This window comes from Lichenostomus cassidix, chromosome Z (assembly GCF_008360975.1).
Source record: "Lichenostomus cassidix isolate B80296 chromosome Z, HeHo_3.0, whole genome shotgun sequence".
NCBI lineage: Eukaryota > Metazoa > Chordata > Aves > Passeriformes > Meliphagidae > Lichenostomus > Lichenostomus cassidix.
This window is the reverse complement of record NC_139511.1, coordinates 20,037,380-20,062,017: the sequence shown is the minus strand read 5'-3', so window position 1 is coordinate 20,062,017 and position 24,638 is coordinate 20,037,380. Positions and strand designations below refer to the sequence as shown.

General features: G+C 39.1%; 1 protein-coding gene across 1 annotated transcript; it reads right to left on the bottom strand.

Moving 5' to 3' along the window:
* Positions 1-2,768: 2,768 nt before the first annotated feature.
* Positions 2,769-22,834, bottom strand: ZNF475 (zinc finger protein 475). Its single transcript, XM_085042623.1, has 4 exons — positions 22,701-22,834; positions 13,052-13,938; positions 6,289-6,469; positions 2,769-3,094 (listed from the first exon to the last, which is right to left on the bottom strand). Exons 2-4 carry the CDS (start codon positions 13,508-13,510, stop codon positions 2,871-2,873), a joined length of 864 nt encoding a protein of 287 aa, XP_084898749.1. The 5' UTR covers positions 13,511-13,938; positions 22,701-22,834; the 3' UTR covers positions 2,769-2,870.
* Positions 22,835-24,638: the final 1,804 nt, after the last annotated feature.

Below are 24,638 nucleotides of genomic sequence, written 5' to 3'. Positions count from 1 at the left end.
TTGTGGCAGTAGGAAACATGGGACTCAGCTGGAAATAACATTTAGCCACCAGTGGATGAGATAAGGTTAAATGACAAATCACTGAAGTACAGAACAAAGGAAGCAAAGTAGCTCAATTTCTCATTTCCTTTTCCTCTCCTGCAAAAAAAGTAAGAATGATACATGCCAAGCAATAATGAAAAACGCTCTTAAGATCTCATTTTAACTTTGTTTAGAGCAAACCATGAAGGCACTCTCAGTGCTTCTCCCAGTGATCAAAGCTTGCTTTGAACTCATCATCATCATTGGCACAAACACCAGGGCTGGTGAGCTCAGCAAAAAAGCTTCTGACAGAGTAACCTTGGGATGTGAGTGACAGTCAGAAATGGGACAATATGTGCTCCTATGTCAGTGATTTTTATATTTCTGCATATTTTGGAAATCGGTGTTCCCATGAAGTTGTGGAGGGAAGGGAATGCTACAACCTTTAAGATCTTTCTGAGGGCTGTTGGTTCCAGCTGAGCTGCTGCGTGCTCTGATCTCATTATCAGCCCTCACAGCCCAATGCTGACTTGACTCTGTGAGTGGTAAGGCTTGCCATTTCTCAAATCCCACCTTAAATTCAGAGCTCAGCAGCAATCACTTATTAGCAGAGGCATCTCTTAATTTGCCAGATCCTCATTTGACTTTCTGAAAAGATGATGTGGAAAACATAATCTAGGCTTATAGCTTCAGGAGCTCCCATACAATGGTATTTCTGAGTAAGACACAACGTACACTTAATATTGATACTTTTTTATTGGTTATAAACATTCAGCTCATTAGGCAGCTTTTACTGCTTTTTGTGATAAAATTTCAGAAACCAAAAAATATACAAGTGTAGAGCTTACAATGAAATACAGAAAAACTGTTCTGGGTGGAATTTCTGACAGATTTTAAATCATCAAGACACTGAGTCCAACTTTCAGAATGACACAGGGACTCTGATGTGAATCCCACCAGAAGGCAGAGCTAAATTTTTAATGCCAAATGCTGCAGTGACTCTGCAAACATCTTATTTCTTTAAAATATGGTTTTGCTCTTGAAGTGACTGTAGTGAATCTTGATGACCCAATGAGGCAGATGTAGCCAAAAAATGCTTATCATGTCTAAGAAAAAAGAATATTCCAAGAAGAGGAAGAAGGCACACAAAGGTGAAATTGTATGACATCCATAATCCTCCAATTACCAAACCACTTGTCAGTGGGCCAGCACTTGGTGTGACTTTGAACAGCCTCAGGGACTCCCAGTGTACATTGCCAGCCAGGAGTTCCTAGCAGCCAGTCTAACAATCACAAACTAGTGCCCCTGTTCTTCTCTCCTCAGGCCACATGCCTTCTCCCAGCCAAAAGGCGGAGGGATGGCACCAGTCCAGCTCAGACAGCACCTCTCCTTACACTGGAGACACTAACAACAGATCAGCAGGGTTTACACAGATTTGTTCTGCAGAACAGAAACTGAACCTTTGACTTTTGAAGATATCTATCTTCAGACTATACAATCCTCATTCCAAAGATGAAAGGGCTGCTGAGGTACCATTGATTGTTTTGGAAATTATTTTCACCAAAGAATGCTGGTACTTCTCCAGTCTGAATTAACAGCCTGCCAGGGCTGGAGCCAGGAGCGTTTCTCTAATAACAGAACAATGATATTACTTCTTGTTTCACTTACTCCACAAATCACACAGCTTGATAGTTTGGAAAAGAAAAGTTGTGGGTACCCATATTTCATTTTAGTAAGTATGAAAGCATTCACTTCCTCTGATTTGTAAGTACAATAGTAAGTGTGAATGCTCTGAGAAGTCACATCAATCACATTATATATAACAGACAACTCCAGGCCTTAGGCTCATACATGAGGTACAGTTTCTTTTGTGATATCAGGAAGCCTAGATTGCTAGTTCACAACTTGTACTGGATTTAGTCATACCTTTTGAATAACCTCACCACTTAATAAAATGTTTCAGAGTAAGTAAAATAATAATAATTGCTCTCTGCTGTACCTTGTAAAAGGGAGTATTACTTCCTTCATGTGTTTAGCTGATTCCTATACCGATGTGTTTTGGCAATCATTCCTCTACATAATATAACAGCATTTTTTAAAATCACACTTTCAAACACCTTCCCCACAGCTTTCTTGTGTAATACCTACCCTTCCTGGCAGTATTGGCACTCTGTATGACCACTTTTGGTAAAGAGGGCAGGGTGGTAGTTTATGCCAGCCATCTGGCACATAATGCTTGTTTTGTCTTAACATGAAAATGTTTTTTTTACAAAGTTGATGACCAAGATGTGCTTCTCTGACTTACAAATTTTTGGCATGATCAGTTTACTGAGCTAAGGGTAAATCACATGGTCAGTATCATTCTTAAGCAAAAGAGGGCACTTCCGAGTGCTTTTTAAAAACAGCCTGTGTCCACTTCTACCCCATGACTGCTTCCCTTTATGTGGGAAAGTTTGACTTGCAGCAGTCAAGACCTTAATGAGATATGAACACCGGAGTGCTCCAAACAAAAAAACTGAAAAACCCAAACAAAAATGAACAAACTTAAAGGAGCTACTTGGCTTCTCTGATTAGTCAAGTTTGGCTAAAGGTCCTTACACTAACCAGAGACGTCTTTGAAAGAAACAAAATTTTTGAAGAATTAATTTTCAGTATTTAACTTTACACTTTAGTAGAACTGCTGATTTTTACTCTGGAGACTTTTGGAGCACATGATATCATTACACAATAAAGTTTTGATGACCATAGCTCTCCAGATGAATTTTATTTCTCTCATGGCTTGTCTGAAAGGTACGGGTGCATGTGTTTGTATTCATGCGTGCACACACACCCACACACCCACACACGTTTTACTGAGCGTGTGATAAATGTGTGCGTGTGTAAGAAGGCTTGCCTTTGTATTCAGGTGCCTTACATCCATTTTGCTTTGCTGGTTTTGGTTTACAGGACCTCTGGTGGACGATCAGTCTGTCTGGAAGAAAAGTACGCCCACAAATATCACATGGAACTAGCTGGGCTTGGGCGCTGGTCCAGGCAGCCTCATTTAAAGCATCAAGATCATAGAAACCTTTGGCTGGAAAATTAGAAAAAGAAAGTATCAGTTTTCATTCTGGAGACCCACATTCAACTCTTTATGGAAAATATTTTCAGGAAATACCTGTTGACTGAGCCTTTCAGTTTAACCAAACCATATTGCTTTTGCAAATGAAAAAGAAAAGAAAGAAGCAAAAGAGTAAAAAATATATAAAAAAGACTCTGTTTTTTGTCCCAGGGGTTGAATTAAATTAACTTCAAACTGAATCATTTTGTATTGTATGAGAGCACAGAGAAAAAACATCATGCTGTGTGTTACGATCTGCATTCTCAACTAATTATTAACATCTTTGCTTATATACTATTATCAGCAAATTCACTTTTTGGCTTTACTTTAAGCTCTGTTTAACGAGCATGTGTTATCTGACCACGGTTATGGGAGGGAGCATATCGTACATGAGAATATGCTCTTTGCACTGCTGTGGACTAGGGGCCCAATTTTCTTCCTTGGAGTCTATGCAAGTTATACTAAAAAGTGGCACAAAGCTTAGATAAGCCTAAAACCTTACAGACAAAACCTACAGTACTTTTAAGCCACAACTTCCTGTGAAGTCATTCAACTGATACAGCTATTGTCATCTAAACACTAATCCAGCCTTATCCTCAGTTATTTTCCACTGCAGGAAGAATGACTGCTCTGAAAACTCAGGAGCATTCTTCAAACACTCAGATGTATTTTCAAGATTTTATTTGGGTATAAAAAGATCTTGTTTACTTTCATCTTGAAATGGACTTTCCTTCTGAAATGGATTTTCACATCGTGTTGTTTCAAACTGATTTGCAGAAAGGCCAGGCAGGTTGCTTAATACCTGGATTTAGATCTTAAGAGGTTTCATTTGAAGTACACGCAGAAGAAAATCCACATGGCTCAAATTGAATATGTATTTGCTTCACCCTTCTTATTTGGTATGACAATATAGAAAAAGATTTTAAAATCTGGGTTTTTTTTTTCTTTGAACTGTTAGCAGCAGACAATTTTTTAAAGAAAAGGATTTGTGCATTTAAAAATATTCCATGGTTTCTGTCACTGGCACATGATCGAGCTCTTCATTAAAGGCCCATACAATTTTAATATGATTCATATCCAATGGTTCACATAACCACAATAAGCCTTAGATCTCTTAATATGCCTGTTCCTAATGTTCTTTTTGTTAGAAGAGCAACCAAGTAGTGTTTCTTTTCTTGGCTGAGACAAATATCCCCTTTGCTTGCAGGAAATGAATGTGTATTTTCTGTACTTTGGAAAGTTTATGGAATATTAAAAAAAAAAGAGAGAGAGATGACTTTCTCCTTGCAGGCATGTGTTAGGCATTCTACAAACAAAACACTGTGTAATGAGGGCAGTGGTTGTCTTCCCGTGACACTTGAGTTTTCAGAAAAAGATTTATGTAAGTTATAAAAAGTTTTATGTAAGCAGTTAATATTTCTGAGCTTTTTTTGAACATTGTCTATTTCATTCAACAACAGGGGTAATCCCTCGCCCCTGAGCTGAGAAACTGTGAGACATGCAGTGCATGCATGTGGTCTCACGGTCAGTTACAGCATTTACCACATGATCAAGAGTAAGTCTTATGGAAAAAGAACAACACTGAGATTATTTTCTCGAGGCCAGGAGTATGAGGCAGCTGCAGGGGGAACAATTTTAGCTCAAGCTACAGAACTGATCAGGCTTCCATCAGCAGGCGTTTAGGGACAGATGCTGGAAGCAGGTCAGTATCCCCAGAGGAACTGTGGGCACACAACACCTTACAGGAGATGCGAGGCGCCTGATATGACTCATTGGGTAAATGAGACAATTTTCTGATTCATATCTGGGAGCCTTCTGCTAGATTGTTTTTTCAAAGAGTGGTTGTCTTTCTGCTTCCACTCCTTCAAAATAAGAATAGTGTATTTCAAAATAACCTGATTTGTCCTTTTGCATCCTCCTTTTTCACATGGAATTCTCGTTTTCTCCATCTGTTTTACCACACAATGTGTAACAATTAAAAAATGCTTAACATCTAAAAGAGCAAATACAATGAAAATGTCTTTTGAACACATCTTTTACTGCAGAGTCAACTATGCCACTTGGCATCTATTAACCAAGTTCCGATTTGATATTATTTGAACTTTGATTATTATTTTGAACATCTGGTTAGTGTTCAGTGATTCTGCTCTCTTCTGCATGTCTTCTGAGGACATATTTCTTTGTACTGCTGTAAACTGATCTAGTGTATGACTCTTTCACAGTGAGTTGCAGGAGACTTTGTCTACTTTTCCAGACATAAGGGGAAGTTAAGGGAAATTGTAGGGGAAAAAAAAGTGTGTGTGAATTAAATGCCTGTGAGGAAGTGGTCCAAACTTGGCCCAAAGTAGCTCAGACCAGCTGGCAGGGCCAGGGAAAGCATCCAGCAGAAAAGGTGAAATAACTTTATGTGGGAATAGGGAAGTCATGGGAAAAAGTGCCAGGCAAAGCATGGATAGGCTTTCCTTTTCATCCTGCAGGGAGCATATGACCCTGGGATACATATGGCAGCCCGTCTCTGTGGGTGGTGGGGATCATCAGTGTTAACTGATTTGAAGAAGTGGAATCTTACAAAACAGAACCCACAGCACAAACATGTAAAATTGGCAGAAATAAAATGTTTCTTTTATCCTACGTACTTTTTTCTCCATTGTGTTTCTATTATAGTGTCTCACAATGAAAGCATCTCAGACCTGTAAATAAAAAGGGATCAATAACATCCCCAGGATGTTGATTGTAGATGAATTTGGCTGAAGTATCTACACCTATGTTGCCTGAGAATATTTTATTTTAATGATTTTATGTGTCAGATCTGTACGTTATTCTTGGATGTTTTTGCTCATCTTGAGACATGCTGTCTACAGTGTTAAAAGGAGTCAAAAGGTAGTGATGTAGCTGTGAAGCAGGGTGCTAATCTATTTGTGTTTTGATTCAGAACATATTGACACATAGAGGAGACTGTCCCAGGAGCCATGTTCCAAAGATAATGACTACTCTTACTTCTCGTGGATGCTTCATGGAAGGAAAGGTTAAAACAAGTTCTTGAAAGTAAACTGGAGAAAGACAAAGAAGTACTTCCAAACTGTTTATCTATTGCTTTAAATTGTCTTTTTTTTATTATTCCTCCCATTTTTTTTTTCTCATCTCTCTTAATTTGGTCTGTAGCTTACCTTGCACAGTTCTGACTTCAGGTTTTTTGGGTTCTGGCCTTCTCAAGTGTTTTGGGAGGTTGTCATTCTCCTGGTGCCATTTTTTCAGGCATTGTGGCTCATGTATACCAATAGATTTTGTTCCATACTCACGGCCACATATGTAACAAATCACTGTTGGTGGCCGTCTTACCACTTTTGCCTGCAAATAACAATGGTGAAGAAGAATAAATGTTGTTTTCAATATTAATTTTGAATCAGAATGACTTTGTGTGAAAGCAATCATGTAGATAAGGAACCTGATATCTGTGAAATCTGTGTAACTGTTTCTTTCAATCTGTTTTTGTTTGGATTCAGTCCTGAAGCTTGTAAGAGATTGCCTCATTAACTGGGCACTGGAACAAGCAAGTTTCCTCTGCAGATGCTGGACTGAAAATTCAGGTGTGTGACTAATTAATATGTAGCTGTGTTAAGTTTCATCTCTTTAGTTTTCATACCTTCACGTTCATGAAAATGCTAAGTCTTTATATGCCGAAACAACTCCTCTGCTTCATCAGGTTACAATTCAGCATCCACCTTAAATGCTTGAAGCCATTTTTTACTTACCAAGCAGAAGTAAAATGGAAAGCAGCACCAAAAGTTTCCTGAGTTGAACTCTTGATGCCTACTATAGTGACAGAAAGATTCCACCTTCTGTCAGAAAACAGCTCAAAGCACTTTGTCCAGCCTTATTATCTCTTTTAAACTGGACAGTGAGGGCAGCTGTCCCAAGAGCTGATTGTGGTTCCTTACCCCACTTTTGCCACAGATCAGTTAGATGGTGAAATTCTTGGCCTTCAAAGATTAAAACCAGTCCAGGATATTTCAGGATACGGGGCAAAATGGGAACTGCTCTTTGCTTATCCCAAAGGCCTTAGTGTGAACTTTGCCATTGACTGCAGCAAGGGCAGCACTGGACTCTAAGCAAGTCATTGTTTCCACACTGAAGATCTGCTTTTGTTCTCAGAGACAAACAGCCCAAATACGGAAAAAAAAGATTCCTCAACCCCAAACCTCACAAATACATAATCCAAGGCTGCAAAATGTATAATTACTGTGGTATTGCAGATTATGGACTCAGTTGTGTCCTTAGGCATGTCCTGGGCTAGGCGTGGTGTCAGTACTAGCCATGGTCCAGGAAGTACGATAAAAACATTCTGTAGAGAAGCACTTTGAGGCACACAGATGGGTCTCACAACTGCCAGCACTTCCTACACTTCTGGCTGCAGAATACCAGTAAGAGATGAGCTATTCCCTGCCCTCCTCAAATTAGACAGACAACCATGCCAGACCAAATACAGGAAACCTTTCTCACTCAAACAAGGGTGGTGGGGGTTTCATTTTTTCCTCTGCTGCTATGTGAGACAAAGCATAACCTGTTCAAGTATTTATGACTCTTTCTGTCAGTCCATCAATGTGCTCAATTCCGGGCAGCTCTTCGCATTTATGTTACAGTCTGAAAATGCCATTAGTGAACAATCTGCATAAGATTGCCTTTCTGTATCACACATGTAATCTCACTTACACTAAAGAAATACTACTCTATAAAGTATATTTTTGCTGGGAAAACTTAGACTTCATCTGGAAAGTTCTCGCAGTGTCTTGAGTCTCTCCAAGGGCATTTTCATCCTCTTGACTTTCAAATGAAATTTCCTTGCTATCTTTGATAACACAGTATTTGATATAAGCTTATTTTTTAATGTATAGAAAAATGTAGCCTTATTCTATTTTTAGATGAATACAGCAACAGCTGTTTTAAGAATACCTTGTAAGTTTTTGTCAATAAATTTCACCTAATTCTTTACTTCAAGCCATGAGCTAGAACTTGTCTGATTTTGAAGTAAGACTCTGGATCCAGATATAAAGACTTCTGAAGACATTATATGTTTGTTTGTAGGCTTTGAAAAGCTTTAGATAGGGATAGTGCAATCTCATCTCCTGAGATCAGAGAACTCTCTTCAGTGAGCATACCTCCTGTGGGTATGGTTATTTAGAAACTACTATTTTAGAAAAGGTATCTTAAAAAAAATGCTAAGTGTAAAATCATTGGAAACACACTTTCCCCAATAGTTTTCATTAGCTAGGTTCCTGCCATACATTTAAATGGTTACTTACTGGCTGCAAACTAGGAAAGAGAAATTTCATTTACATTCGGTATGTAGGGACTCTTTGTATACTAACAGAATAGGAAAAAGGAATTCTAGTACAAATGCAGAAAACTTTTCAAGTGGAAATGTCTGTCTTTTGTAATTTCCACAATTAAAAATGGTACAGAAAAAAGAGCAGAAAGTAGAATTAATTAAAAGGGATCAGATCACTCTTAGGATAGAACCATTTTTTTTCCAGAAAAAAACTGAGATTGACCCCTCACCACACATACAATTATACACACAAATCCTTCTCTGCACACATGTTCAAAACCTGAAGGAGATTAGCCTAACAATTGGTAGTAACAGATTTTTCTAACTGTGGAATCCAAGATATGATAAGTTTTACTTGGAATTTCTACAGCTGATGATATTTACCCTTCATTTCTTTTTATTTTCAGTGTACTTATCCCAAATGTCACATCTGGTGGCCTGCAGTTTGAAACTAAACTATTTTTGGAAACACCACAATTTTCCAACCCAAACTACTCACAGGCCAGTGGCTAGGCTGTCTGTTCACTGCTTTGTTTTTAACTTTCAAAAAGGGTTGTAGGGAAGGTCTGTTCCTGAGGATATGTGTTATTATAAAAATACCTACAAATACCTAACAGTGTAGTTAGGCTTTCCTCTGGTGTCTCAGTATTTTCTTTTTTACTCCAAGACTGCTAAGTATGTCTGCGTGACTATGAATGAAGTTATTTAGCTCAGAGGGCTATGCAACTATGTATTTTCAATAGACCTGACATTACTTAAGGTTAGCCCCAGGCTGCTGTTCTGGTGTTACATGAGGTCAAATCCTTCCATACTGCACAAAGCTTTTTATTTCTTCTTAAGCACACACAATAAGACTGACTCCCAAACTGCCCTACATAAATATTTATCATCCAGGACTGCACACACCTCTGCCTTTCTTATTTGTTTAATTATCCATGAATTTTAATGGGAAGAGGGGAGGCACCTGCCCTAAGACGAAGCTCTTGTCATAGATTTGAATTGCCCAAGGATTAGAGACTCAGGAAAAGAGTGGCACAAGCACTTAGCAGCAGCATTCTAATGTATGAAAGCAGCCCGTTCCACACATTCCTCTCTGCAGAGTAAAAGGCATTTTGCCTAAGGATCAGGGACAAGCTATAGCATGGCTTTCATGACTATCCAAAGCCACACTTCACAGCCTACCAAATGTTTGGAACAGACAGCACTCATGTTAGGACTGATCATATGCCCAGGTAGGAAATTTCCTTGAACAGCAAGGTAATTCTGCAAGATGATGCTCATAATTAAAAATATTACTCCACTGGAAGCACTAAAATATCCCATTTTGCTCCTGATGTGTATTCTTTTTAAATTGAGCAAGTCAATATAATGAATATGGCACTTGTGTACAAGCAAGGGAAGGAAGCTCAAACATTCCCAATGATAATATTCAGTAAGTTTCATTTAAACCATCCACTCACTGTCCATTCTCATCTAACTTTATATATTTGAAAATGTATTTGTCAGTATTCTCCTAAGAATCAGTGGTTCAAAACCACTGCCATGAGGCAAAAAAAGCTCTTCATTGACCTACCATCATTGTTAGAATGCACCTGAAGGAATCTTACCAACCTGCTACGTGGCTTTATGCTAGAGCAAAATACAGCATCAAGGTTGTTGCTACACAAATTTTCAAGACTTATGTTGTGTTAAAAAACCTTAAAATTCAGCAAAGGAAGATCAGTTAAATCTTTTTAGGTAGTTAACCAGATAAGAAGAAAACAGCAGATGGCAGCACCATCTAATAGGCATTTAAGATCAATGTTATCTGTGGTCAAAAACCCCATAACGCATGTACACACAGCAAGTTATTGATGCTCATTTACATGTATCACACATTTTTGTCTATGAAACAACAGAACACAGACTCTGTTTTAGTGCAAGTTGGAGTTTAGTAGCTCCAGACATCACTTCCATTGTTTGGTGTATCCAAAGCAGAGTTTCTGAGGTGATGTGACCCTTGAGAGTGTCTTGTTGGCTGTTGTTTCTTTCACGCAGCCGGACGTGATTAACTCATGTGTTCATTGATTCTGAGAGTGATGACAGGTATTGGAAGAGGTAGTTTACAGTGGCTGTTCAGCCTCCACCTCTAAAGATATTTAATACACTGAGAAAGAGTTTGTCAGGAAGGATATTGGCCTAGTTGATCCTGCAATTGCTAAAGGGGAGAGAACTCCAGGGCATACAGGCAGAAGTGTTTGCAGCTGTAAAGTTAAAATGACCTTTACATGGTGTACCACTATATCAGTCAGAACCTTATTTTGAAAATGAGACAAATCCAGCTTTTTAATTTAGGGCATCTTTAATTACATAAATTTATTTGACAGTAGCACTACTTCTCTTAAATAGACTTGTATAAGGGCTGGGTGGTTTCTTTTCAGTTTTTCCTTTCCTCTGATATTTTGCTGAATCAGGACTTTAGGCAAGTACTTAAATAATTCACTGTCAGTGAGTAACTCTGTTAAATGAGACAGGGACTGCCCCAAATGCATTCCAGCCAGGACCCAAACAGTTGCCATTTCACTCCACCACTACTGAAGCACTATTTTTTAACAGAATTAATAAGCAGCTGAGTAGTTGGCAAGGTGAGCAAAATTAAAACCATATGCTCAAAAAAGAGGAAGACTGTAGAGGAATCACAGACTTTGTCCCTGTTCATGGCTAATCTGCAGTTATTCCTCAAGTTTAACACTTTTTTACAACCTTCAGTGTGTGCACCTTTCAAAATATTCAACTAGAAATGAAGATCCTCTCACAGAGAATTTAAACCTATAGAAAAGTGGCTTCCTTTGATCACTTCTTATAAACTGCCTGCGAGTCCTGAAGAACCCCCTGGATCATAGGATATTTCTTTCAGTCTTCCCATCCCATCTCTGCCTTTAATGTATAACTCTGTACAAAAGAACAGCTCTAGAAATAATACAACAATAGACCTCAGAGAGGGAAAATCCATCATCCCTTCCTGAAAGTCATTGTTAATAATAAAGCCCCTCAAGGTCAATTACAAACTAATTTTGTAACAGACTGAAAACAGTACAGCCTCATTAGTTCTGCTGCAACTGTATGAACTGTGACTGCTTGGAAGTAAATGAGTAAACCTATTGTTCACACAGAAGGAAGAACAGATTTGAAAAGATTTCATTCTGGCTCTGCAGAGGTCACAGAAGTAAAAAGTGGTAATAATATTGTTCAACAAGTCAGCAGATGTGAGTGAACCCACAAAGGGAGCAGATACGTTGTGCAAGATGGTAACATTTTTTACAGAGTCACTGTCAGCATCAAACCACACTCTAAACTTTCTTCTTTTTTTTATGGTATTATAACTGTAGAAAATTTCCCTTACCCTCTTTTTTTTACCCTACAGAATTATGTGTGATGGACTAAGTTCTCTGTTTCACACCCATGCCTTTCATTGAACAACCACCTTTAGAGCAATAACAGCTCTTTGGTAAAGAGTACAATGTAGTGCAAACAGCATCACCTTTCCTACAGCCGTAAATGCAGCTGTGCATCACTTTGAACTGCTTGTGCATTATGTAAAATTTGCTGATAAAAAACCCGAGGAGTGAACTTTAATTCACCAACATCTATCAATTAGTGGCTTCATACAGCATAATAAAAAAAGGGTTCATGATGTTTTTAGTCTCATGTGAGCTAGGGTAATTGCTATTATCTTCATTTTACTCAGCAGTTGGTAAGCTAACATGTAACATACTTTGACTTCTAAAGCATCTTTAGAAATGCTCTGCATAGCATTGCATTCCTTTGGTGACTGAGAGAGCTAAATCCCACTTTCAAAAGTAATGTAGGCAATCAGGATTCCAATCCACATTTGAGAAAAAAAAGAAGCCATTTAATTTGGACGCTGGACCTAAATTTAGACATCTATCTTACAAAACTCCTGGCCAAAGGACAGCTTGTGCAGAAACAAATGCAGAAAAAAATTATGCCATTTTCCAAAACTCTGTGTAGCTTTTGGCTAATGTGAATCAGCTTCTTTATTCTTGGATCCTAAATCAAATTCAGTGGAAAAAAATGTCTTATTTATTTTGTTGTTGTTATACCCAGAGCTGCTGCCTTTGAACATGCAGTCCTCAGTAAACTCATGTTCCATGCCAAGGTTAAGAATAACGGGAAAATATGAAAATTATGTTTTGAAGTGCTGGGTGCTTACAAGACAATGAAATGTTGCATTTCATGTTAACTAAATAAAAATACCTTATACCTCCTAAAACTTGTAACATCTAAATCTTGCCTAAGCTGCTCAACAAAATCTCCTAGGGAACTATATCAATGGTCCCTCTTGGGGATATAACGCTTAAAGGGTGACAGGGAACCCAAGTACTCCCATTCAAAAGGAAAATCAAAATAAATAGAAATAAGTAGTTTCCCTTATGCACCCAGTATTTCCCTTTTCTTTACCCTCTGTTTAGCAGAGGAACATCTGCATGGGGCTAAAAGGCCCTTCTGAAGAAAAGTAATTTTAAATTTGATGGGAAGCCAGTCTCCCCTGGAATGCCGAACATCAAGACGCCCTTTCATACAGCAGATGCTTAGCAATTTACCTGGTCTGACACAGCTGGTGCAGCCCTGCTCTTTCCTTGATGGGTCTGAGATGGATCATAACTTGCTGAGCCACTTCCAGAACTTGGTCCTTGACCAGATCTATCAGTGGTAGTGCTTGGTAGCTTAGCACGGCTGCTACCTCCTTTGCAACACCTTTCATGCACAGCGAGACGGTGGGGAAAAAAGGTTCGGCCACAGTTTCCACAGGGCACAAACTGGGCTTGAGCACTATAGTAAGCTGCCTCATTCTCATCTGTAAGTGTGTAGGAACCACCAATAGGGACCTCAGGTTTCCTGGGCTCTGGCCTTCTAAGGTGCGTTGGTAGCTGATTGTTCTCAATACGCCACTTCTTTAGGCACTGAGGTTCATGTATAGCAATAGACTGTGACCCAAATTCTCTGCCACAGATATAGCACACTTTGAAGGCAGGTCTTCTTGGAAAGGGTGTTCCAGACATGTCTGAAGAATCTGACTCTTGTGGTACTATGGCAGTGCCTGGTCACCTTTTCTGGGGTCCAGCTTCTAGATGTACTATGGGAAAAATTCTGGGAAGATCTGGCACATTAGATGGTGAAACCTGCTCTGAAGGTGAGGTGCTAGAGATACTACTGGGGGTTTCTTCAGCACTTGATAGAATACTACAAGTTTTGTTCACATTCTTTTTCTTGACGTTTGTTTCCATGAAGGGTATGACATTTCAGGAAACTTATCTTTCCCCTACACATAAAGGGCTTGGGAAAGTCTCTTATTCAGAATGATTCTACGTCTTCTTAATCCCTTTTCCTGGGCCAAAATATACTAGGGACTTCAAAGCTGGAACACTGAACCTAATGGTTGTTTCAGTAGAGAAAGTGTGTTTCTGTGTGTTTTCCTTTTATTTTTTTTCTTACATGACCCTGAAACAAATGAAATTAATGCAAATTAATAAATGCATTCTCTCTAGCTAACGTTACCATCCACTGGTTAATCACCAGGAACAGTTAACCTTGCTAATCTGTTATATCTTTAACTAGCAGATAAATAACATCAAATATATTCTTACCCCTAATGATCAGCTGAACAATGCAAATCTAAAATTCTGATCCCAGAGGCTGTAAAGTCATGGAGAACATGAAAGAAGATGGGTTTGTACAAACTGAAGATGATGAAATGCAAGTGGTTGGAGTATAATCAATATGCTTTATTTTCAGTTCCTGACAGAACTGGTATTTCTGGCAGTCTCCAATTTATAAGCCTTTTATGTTAATACTTAAACATAATTTCCCTGCCTTCAGTGATGTAAGAAAAAGTCCCTTAGTCCCTTAGTTGTCAATGTGCAATCTACAAAGGGAGAGTTAGAAAGAATTCCCTGTCCATTGGTAGAAGGAGATTATTAGGTCGCTTTATTCAGCACTTGTGAAGTGGTGTCTCAAATTCTCTGACCAGTCTTGATTCTCCCAGTACAGGAGTGTTACTAATAAAATGGAACAGGTTTATTAATAAAGGTCACTGAAGTGCTTTGGGGTCTGAAGCACATGCTGGATGGTAAGGGCACTGCATTCGTTTAGTCTCCAGACAGTACTAAATATATTTCAGTTTTATAATGTCCAGTCTATCCCAGTAAAAAGATAAATTTGCACTTTATCCCTTAAATATTCATTTCTTACAATATTTTGTGCTGGTCCTCCAAGGATAAGAAATATGATTCAGACCATACACATGTACAGCAGAGGCTACTGTTTTAATTGCAAGGAAAAATAAAAAACCAAACTAGCACATTGCATAGATAGGTAACTGCCAAGGACAGTCTACTTCATCTGTAATAGAAGAAACATCTGGCTGAAGTCATCCTGCCCTTACTGAATATTCCAGACTTAATCCAAATCCTTTAAAACTTGTAGGGGGTTCCTAACAAACAAACACATTCACACTGGTCTTCTTGGTGTCTTGGTTCACTTCCTCTGCTGCAACCATCCAATCTGGATCTGCTTTTTACTGCTTTTTTGTCATGTCACCATTGAAGACTTTGCTCCCACTCAACAGCTTTTTCACCCTTATCTGTCCCACCTCTGAACATATGGTCTGATTTTTACTATAACCAAGGACAATGACACAGTTTTGTCATTACCTTTGAGATGACAAACTTTGTCTGTGTCACTGAGAAGCACTGAGCTCATTCTAGTCTTTTACAAATATTCTAGGGGATATTTGAGTACAGGGGCAACAGATAAAAAACAAGTTGACACCAGGTTCATGTGAATAGTCATCCTTTTGCCAGGCACATGAAAATGTTTAGATTGCTGCAGCTTGCTTAAATACCAACAAAGCTGCATATTTCTGGGACAGTTGTCGTACTTCCTTATTAAAAAAAAAAAATCCTGTGAAGCTGTATTTATTTGTCGGCAAACTGGCAAATGTGAAGACTATCAGACCCAATCTTTGATTTGTACTGGAACAAATTTCTGTGAGCAAGTATGTTGTAGTTAGCTGTTGTTAAAAATAAATTCTTGAGGGACATTGTAGTTTGTGCATTCAAAGTTAACACCTCATCCAAAACTGTATTAGATAACTGCAGCCTGCTGAAAAATAGGGTAAAGTACAAGACTATAGTATCCTCTCATGTCTGAAGCTATCAGGTGTATCAGGTACATATAATGTATGTTGATGGTTACACAAAATTATAGCACTGGAATTTTTAGTTCAGATTTCGAAATAACAAGTTCAGCAATATGTGAAATTTCAATGTACAAACTAGTGTTTAGGCTACTGTACTGCAAGGCTGTTTCAAAGACTGGGAGAGCTTCCAAGGAGGGTGGCCTGTTGGATGAATCCAAGTTGGGAACTAGCCAAGCTCTTTAGGAGGATGAAGGGACTGGAGAGCCAGGGAAACATTAAAGGGTCATGAAGGCAGGGGAGATAAGGGTTATTGGCAGGTCACAGGAAGGGAGCATCAGAAAGTTCAGTTACATTGCAGGGAACTTCTCAACTTAGCAAGGTCCTATTTATGTCCTATTTGTTGATTTATGTCAGAATGAAACTTTCTCGTACCTGAGAGGATTCTTAAAGCAACACTGAACACTGAACTGCCTGCCATATGAAGAATGTTAGGTGACTAAATCTGTTGCCATTAGGAATGAATCAGTCAATAAAAGATGCTATAAACAATCTATTAACAATATAACCTATTGTTGGATTTCCAAGCTTGCTATTGTAAATACTTCATAAGAGAATTATGCTTCCTTGTGGGGATTACACCATTTGGTCTACATTTATTCCTGCCAAGTTGACTGTTATTATTTGGAAACTTCCTATAAATTCAGTGTGAAATGAAAAGGCATATGAGGAGTTCAAACCTTCTCTCAAACTCAGTGGTAAAGATGTGGAAGTAAACCAGGAGTGGGATATAACAACTCAAAACATAAATCTTTCTTATGTTTTTCTTTTTAGAATGTTGCAACATGTTTTAATAAAGCAGGAAGGTACAGTTGACCATTATGTATAGCTATGGGAAAACATTTCTCTCCTCTGCAGTCCCATTGTGGACAATATTTAGAAACAATTTAATGAACTGCAGTGACAGGTCACTTACAACTAGTGGAGAAGTTCAATTTAATTAAAAGCGAGTGAAATACTATGGCTAGTTTAGCATCAGGATAAAAGCTTCAGTCTAACCAAAACATAATAGAATGACAGGAGCACAAACAGCTCTGTACATCGATCATCTTCTTGTCCTGAAGAGGGAACTGGAACTCTTGCACACAGCATTTAAGCTTCACCTAATCAGAAATTGCAACAATAGCATTATTAATCATGTTTCACTTATTCTGCCTTCTCTTAGTTGCCATGTGTGATTCAACCTATATGAGTATGTGGAAACTTCTTCCCTGAAATGGCCTTCTTTATGTCTTGTTTCATGTCAGTGTTGGAACTTGGAAGCAAAGTTGACACATACGTTTCCTATTTCCTGTACGCAGCCCATTTCTGAAGAGCGACCCTCTCTGTTTCTCATCTCTCTTGATTCTCTCATGTAAACAATTCCTCAAAAACCATTATAAGGTCATTTTATAAGCCTGGATTTCTTGACTGAATAGAACAAAACATACTTGTGTTAGCTGAGGGATTTTTTGGCTGTTTCCAATGAATCCTCAACACTACTGCTTTTGACTTAGAATTCTACACGGAGACGTCCCAGCTGAAAAAACCCCAGAGTTCACCTTATGGAAGAACACATTGCATGAAGCCTCCTACTGCCAGGACACAACCATGCTTATTCAATGGACCAAATACAGGAAGAGCAGTGAGAATTTGAGGAATCTGTTTTGGTACAGTTTATGGATGCTGTATCACAGCCTTTCCATGTGTAACTGCATCAGACTGTAAACTCAGTTTAATCTGTATGGCTGGTTTACTGTCACTGTTGTAATCTGCCAGCCCAGAAAGGGACAAGATAAATACTTGCACCAAATAAACACCGAGCTAAAACAAAGGTCACAGGGCTTTCAAGCTTACAAGTCAAAAAACACCAAGAACCTCTTAGACATGTTTGATTCAATCTAAAAGCAGAGACAATTTCAGAAAAGTTCCCCTTGGGCGTGCTTGGCTTCACCTAAAAGCAGAGACAATTAGCAGAGACAATTTCCAGGGAAGACCATAAACAAGCAAAATAAATAGTCTGAATTGATTCCTTTGCTGCTTTCTAAAAATAGTACTTGATAAAACAATGAGAAGGATTTATATGAAGTACTTGCTTCAGGTGGCAGTGGCTTAAATCCAGGAGGCTCTTTGGAGAGGTCATCTATAATTGGAGAGTGCTTACAAAATCAGGACTCCCATAACAGTTATGAGAGTGTCTGCATGGGTCAATCTGCCTGAGGGTGAGTATGAAAGGCCACAGAGATACATTAACTGAAAGGGAAAACATATGGCTCCAAAATGGTGGCATCCAAATACAAAAGCCTGGTGGAGGCTCAGCTACAGATCAGGTTGTCATTGCCAAAAAAAGAATAGACTAATTTTAGCTTGCAGAAAGGAACTTGTTAATTCATTATCTCAGAATCAGGAATTCTTTGCTGTGTGGACCCTGGTTTATGCAAAACCCCATTTCACTCTCAGTTTGCCCTTTGTTTTCCCTTTCTTTAATGCTGCACTCAATGCTGGGTACTTATTCTCCCTGTTCACCATGCAATGCTTGAAGCCATAAGCATTCTGTTTGTGGTATCATGTTGTTAGGTGGATCATTCAATAAGGGTGATTTATGTACACTGGACTAAATTCACAAGTATTTTAAAAGGAAAGATTTTTCTTGTAATACCTAACTTCACTGTTATATAATTTGGAAATGTCTCAAATAGCTTTAAATGAGAAGCATTTAAAACAAGCAAAAACTTCTAGTACTACAAGAGCACCCAGAGATCCTGGTTTCTCAGACTGGGCGGGACTGTGTAAACAAAGGAGAAAAGCTCAGTATAAGATATAGAAAGAGAGAGATGAAGTAAGTGATCAGCTAAGCATAACACAGCAAGTCTAAAAAAGAAGGCAATTAAATCTACATTTTCTAGCACTCCAGTGTTAAATCAGTCTGGTCACAGGATTTTCTACGGCTGATCCCTAACTTCACTGCCAAGAGATAAAGGTAAGACTTTTTTGTCCACTTTCCTGGATTCCCATTATATTTACATATAAAAGAGGCACCAGAAAGGGCCAAACTGACATCCTCTGTTGAGTGCCAGAAGGCCTTGCTTCAGGCTCTTTCCAAATAAAAGGTTTTCTATGAGGCTTCCCATTATTCTTTAAGGGAATGCAAATGAAATTAAACCAACATCTTAAGCTTTATTTTTTCTTGTGCTAAATGTTTTGTATTGCTCGATTATGAATAATTTTACAAATCCAATAAGACAACGTACTTAAACATAAGCTGGACAAAAATATTGGACAATTTGTAGCATCTTACCGTTGGATATGTTTTTCACTGCAAGATAAAAGGAAAAAACATTCTTATGTTTCCAACAATATTTTTAGCAAATTAACCACATATTAAAAACCTCACATTTTTCCAGCTCAGAACTACATTCTCTCCAGAGTTTCTGGCTGAAGGAGCGTCCCTTGGTTAGACCTAGAGACTAATCATTTCCTTCAGTCATGTGAAAAGAATAATCTATTATTTTATTGAACTTAAATAAATACCACTGCGATATAGGAAATCCAAAGGTTACTATGTCAGCATGCTTCACCCTGTCACAGCTGAGCATGATCCATATTTTTATCCATTCTCCTCTCTCAAGAAACTACTTGCAAGCTCCAAACATACAAATATTGGCATATACCTTACCTCTGTCAGCTTCAGGACTTTGTTAGTCTGTATCATCTAGTATCACAGCAACCTGGCTTAAATGTCTTGCAAGTAACACACTCGGAAACATCTAAGTGTGAAGCTTGCTCCGTTGGAGGATCAGATGTACATATACCCTTTTCCCCCATGTGATCTACAGCCCAGAGGGTGATGGTTGTGCCTTTGTTTAAAATGGATGCAGCCAGATAGAAGGACACGACAAGAACACTCAAAACCAAACATGCCAACTTAAAAGGCCATTGTCTTCTGATATTTGCAAACATGCTAGAACTGTCTGGGCATTTTCTAGGGAATATTTTTCCCTCTGTTTAAAGTCTTGGTTAGACAAAACTGAAAGCTTTCTCAAAGATGTTCCAGTATGTATTACACAAGAGAGAAATCATGTGTACCTCTGTCTCTGTGCAAATGTCAATCACAATATAAGAGAAGGAAAATATATAACCCAGAGGTTTCTATACAGTTCTTATATAGAACAATTTAAGATGTTCTCTGTAACGAGACAACCTAATCAAAGCTTTTTGTAATTTTCTTCTTACCAACGAAAATGGCCATGCCTTTCTTTGGATCTGGTTATCTTCCTACCTAAAACTTTATGAGTCAATCCAAAAATCCCTGATATCAACAGCAGTCATCATATACTCGGCATTTCAGAAGACCTTATAAATAATTATGCAGTAATTAAATTAATTATAATTAATTAGGTTTATTTAAGTTTATGACTGGTTACTGGAGAAAGCTGGAGACTGATTCTAGAGACCCAGTAGTTCTTTCATGTTGCTATGTCCTCTGCTCAAACATAAGAAATAATTCCTTTGATTTGACTCAAATCCTAACATTACACGAAGGAATTGTGATTGCTACTAGTTAAAATATATGGGAAAAAAATCAAACCTTTTTAGTGAAAAAACCGTAACTATTCTGACTTTTAAAATTCAAAATCCAGTATGCTCTCAGATCTCAGACACCCTTTATGTTCTATGAACAATGGTCCTGGTTTTTGTATTTTACTTAGTGATGCATTACAGCTTATCAGGGTAATGATTACCTTTGTTTTATTCACAATCATTTAATACACTCATATTTTAAAGGAATAATATTACTGCCTCCATGCTTATGCAAAAATCAGCAGACATATTCCCAGTGTGGGTGACACTGGGGAGACTTATGCATCACATTCTTACTCATATATCTGTGATATTTACTCTGCAAATCCTAGATGGCATTATCAGATACACATCAAATAATGAACAGATTGGGTATGTTAACCCTGCCCACAGCACAGAAGTACAAGAGGAAGGAGACACTGAAGCAAGCATGCTTACACAGCTCAAGTGAGCTACCTGTACTTTCTGGCTCAAGTATCTTTGTTCAGTATTTCCATTTCTGGAACTCATATGTGTAGAATCAGGTTTTTTCCCCAGTGATTTTGATGACAGCTATGAAATTATTTCAAAAAAGCAGGCTCATCCATAGGGAGAAAAAAAAATATGTGGATGGAGTAATGGAGATTCAGTTTTGAGTCTGAAACAAAAAGAATAGAAGCCAAGAATGTCAGCTTGTACAAACTGACACAAGTCAGATGAAATCAGAAGATAGGATGACACTGCACATGTTCTGAGAGCCTGTCACCGGAAGTGTAAAGTGATTCAGAGATGAAAAGACAATTTTCTCAATCATCTGCAGTAATACAGGATAAAGTAATCCAAATGGGTAAATGTTCCTTTCTTTTACACTGCAAATCAATCTTAATAATCTTTGATTAGAAAGAAAGTGTTTCTGCTGATAAATGATTCCATAACTAAGATTTTTGGTACTTTTGTCATGAGCAGGATGCTCAGATAGAAAATCTAATTGTCACGGTAATTACTGTCCTTAGCAATATAATATCAGCTATTAAAATATGAAACCTAAACAATGAGCAGAAAGCCACAACAGCAGAAGAGAAACCAAGGGAATGAAAGATGAAATTATCTGAAGTGGAAAATGTCTAGAAAAGCAAAACTCTGGACTATTCCAACTACTTTGTGAAATGCTGGAAAATCTAACAAGACATTATTAAATACCCATTGTTGTATTCTGCATGAATAATACAGCACATCCTAATACTTTGCAGAACATTCATGATGTAGTGACACAAAAAATAAAGGGTCACCTACTAAATCTGTTACAGCAAACAGCATGCTAGCAGGGCTATCAAAACATTCATCACATCCAACAGAGTCTTGACAGCCTTATAGCACTCATTTTTAGGGCTTTTGTTTGTAACAAATCTTAAAAGCATCATTCTTCAACATTATTGTTTTTCTCTCCCAGGTTAAATCAACGGTAATTCACAACTGGTGTGAGAGGACAGGACGGACAAAGGTCATCAAGTTTTACCTGGTACCCCTGGGTCTTGAAGATTATGTAACTTGTCGTGTTTAATGGTCATTTTTTTCTCACTTTGTATTTGAAGCATTGGTCCATACTGTTCTGCTTACTGTCTTATAATGCTTTAGAGAACAGGACAAAATTCCAGGTGCCAACAGAAATACGTATGGAATATAAACCTGGAATATCCCCAGATAATGTGGCTTAAATGAAGAGACATGTCTGAGCTCTTTACTGTGTAGCCATAATTTCACCTGTTTAGAAACCAGTGCATCCTATTACAGATCAATGTTTTAGGGAATTAAATAAACAGAAGAGTAAATTTTAGTAAAACATATAAATTTGTAATGAAGGAAATGGTATTAATTTGTAACTTGAGCAATCAGTTCACTAACGGTACCTTAAGAATAAATTTTGTAGTAAGCTTTAAGATAAACCACTTGGAAAGGACAGCAAAGTCTTCTGCTCCTGTTGCACTTTCCAAACAAAACAAAAACCAGCTTTTTAGTAAACCTTGTCACTACTGTTAAGCACCACATGTTTTCTAGGAACAGAACTGGGAAGAGGTAATTTCTGTTATACAGGACAATCAGTAACTGTGTGCCAGGCAGGATTGCCTTTTACAGAGGGTAACATTTCTAGCTTTCAACATGCACATTGTTGGCCATGAGTATTCAAGGTGTCTTCTCCTGCCCCTTAAAACATACACATAAATGAACTCATTCCACTCCCCTGGGAAAGTGGGCAACCAGGAAGTCAGAACATCTGACCTGGAAAATGCTCACACACCATTTTTGCCAGGCAAACCTCTGCAGAAACAAATCCCAGAGAACAAATGCCTTATCCTCACAGTAAGCACTACTACACATGGGTTTATTACCAGCTGTATGGTCTAAGGGTAGAAAGCCACCTAAATATTTGTTGATTGACCTTTCTACTTATTTATAACTGGGCCCCTGACCTCTGCAGGAATCCGGCCATGTGGCAGTCAGGGCAAGCAGAGTTTCAGTGGGATGAGGACAAGACACAGGACTGCATTCTTTAAACCTTGGCTGACTGAGCCTCAGGCCAGGCACGCTGTCAGTACCATCACCACTGTCACAGGGAAATAGGTGAAAACCCGCAGAACTGGAGCTCAGAGGATTCCGTTCCTGCTGGCCAAGCAGAAGAGCAGCTTGAACTTCAGGAGAGAAGGAAAATTACGGTTCCTCCTCACCCAACCACTTCTCCACCGCCCTGCCCGAAAAAAAGTTCACGGGCTTATTGAGATCCAAGGCTCACGAGACCGTGGATGGCATCTAACTTTTCATGTCCTCCTAAACACCTATTACCTCCGCTTGGGTCAAGCTTCCCTCACGGCCCCGGGCCCGCGTTCCCGTGCTGCTGCCCCGCGGCCAGCGCGGCCGTTCGAGGGCAGCGCAGAGCAGCGCCGGGCGCAGGCCCCGCTCAGCCCTGCCGCCGCACCCGCGCGCGCCGTTACCGCGGCAACGCCGGCCCTATGCAAATCATGCCCCTAGCGCGGCCTGTGATTGGCCAGCGCGGCTGTCAGTCACAGGGGCAGCCCCGCCCCGGGCGCCGGGCGCTGAGGGGGCGCGGGGGCACGGTGGGTTTGGGCTGAGCGTGTTTTCCTGCTGGCAAGTGCGAGTGAGGGTAAATCTGAGCGGCTGAACACCGCCGAGGGGTCTGCGCGGTCAGTCCCCGCTCAGGCTCTGTGTCCATGCATAGGGACCCCTCTTTCAACCGCTTCCCCCCTTGGCTAGGTGAGAAGGGACAAATGGCATCATTGCGAAGCCCAGGCGACAGAGAAGGACAAGCATGAGGAGCCCTAAATCCATCTCCCACGTAGGCACTCTTCTCATTCAAAAATTCACACTTTTCGGCCAGACTGTTTTCAACACTTTTCCAAATTTAACTTTTGCAGGCTTCATATTTTCCTTGGAAGTTAATTCTACAGAAACAATGATAAATAATTGCTACAAGAAAACAGCACTGGTTCAAACATTCCCGTGGCGAGTGTTCTCTGGTGGCAGTGCCAAGAGCAAGCCAGCAGTGCCATTTTCATACTGCCCTTTTCTGCAGCTGTCGCTTCGAGAAAACTTTAAAATGCTCAACAGGCATAATTTGCATAGGGTCTTGCCAAGAGCAATGTCTTGTGCTCTGCTAAGCCATGGAGATCTACTGCAAACAAATACCAGTACCTGTTTGAAATTTTTGGTATGTCGGCAGGCGTGAAACAAACCTGTCAAACGGGCTCCTGCTGAACTCGCGGGACTGAGACCCAAAATTAAAATTACAAAAAGCTTTCAGAGAAGTAAAATCAGGTTGTCTGATTGGAACAAGTTGCACTGCAGAATGTCAGTGTGCAAAGAAGGAAAATGGTAGCAGGCAAGGCCTTCTGGCATGCAGCGCCAGTACGTTCAACAGTTAATTCTGCTTTGTGCTGTGTTTTGCAAAGGGTGTTCATCAAAGGAGTAGCACTTGGATTAAAAGCAAATGACATTTAAACTGCACTTAGCCTTAGGAGTTAAACACAATTTGCATTGCACCAAATTTATTGTCAGCGTGACAGAGCTCCCACCTTGTGACAGAATTAGGATGCAGACCCTCTTTTTAGTAGTACTTGCAGAATGCTTTGATGCCATGAAGCATACAAGAAAAAATATTTCGCCTTCAGCACCGATTCTATCATCCAAGAATGTTGTTTTCAAGCTATTTGAGGTTACAGAACTATGATCATTGCATATGACAGATAAATAAATACTAAAGAATAATGGTGCAGTTAGAGTAAAAATCTAGCAAGTGCTGAGATTAAAGTCATTCTTTGCCTCATGGATCTAACAGAAAGCTTATAAATAGTAATAAAAGTATGTTTTCATGTTGTAAACGC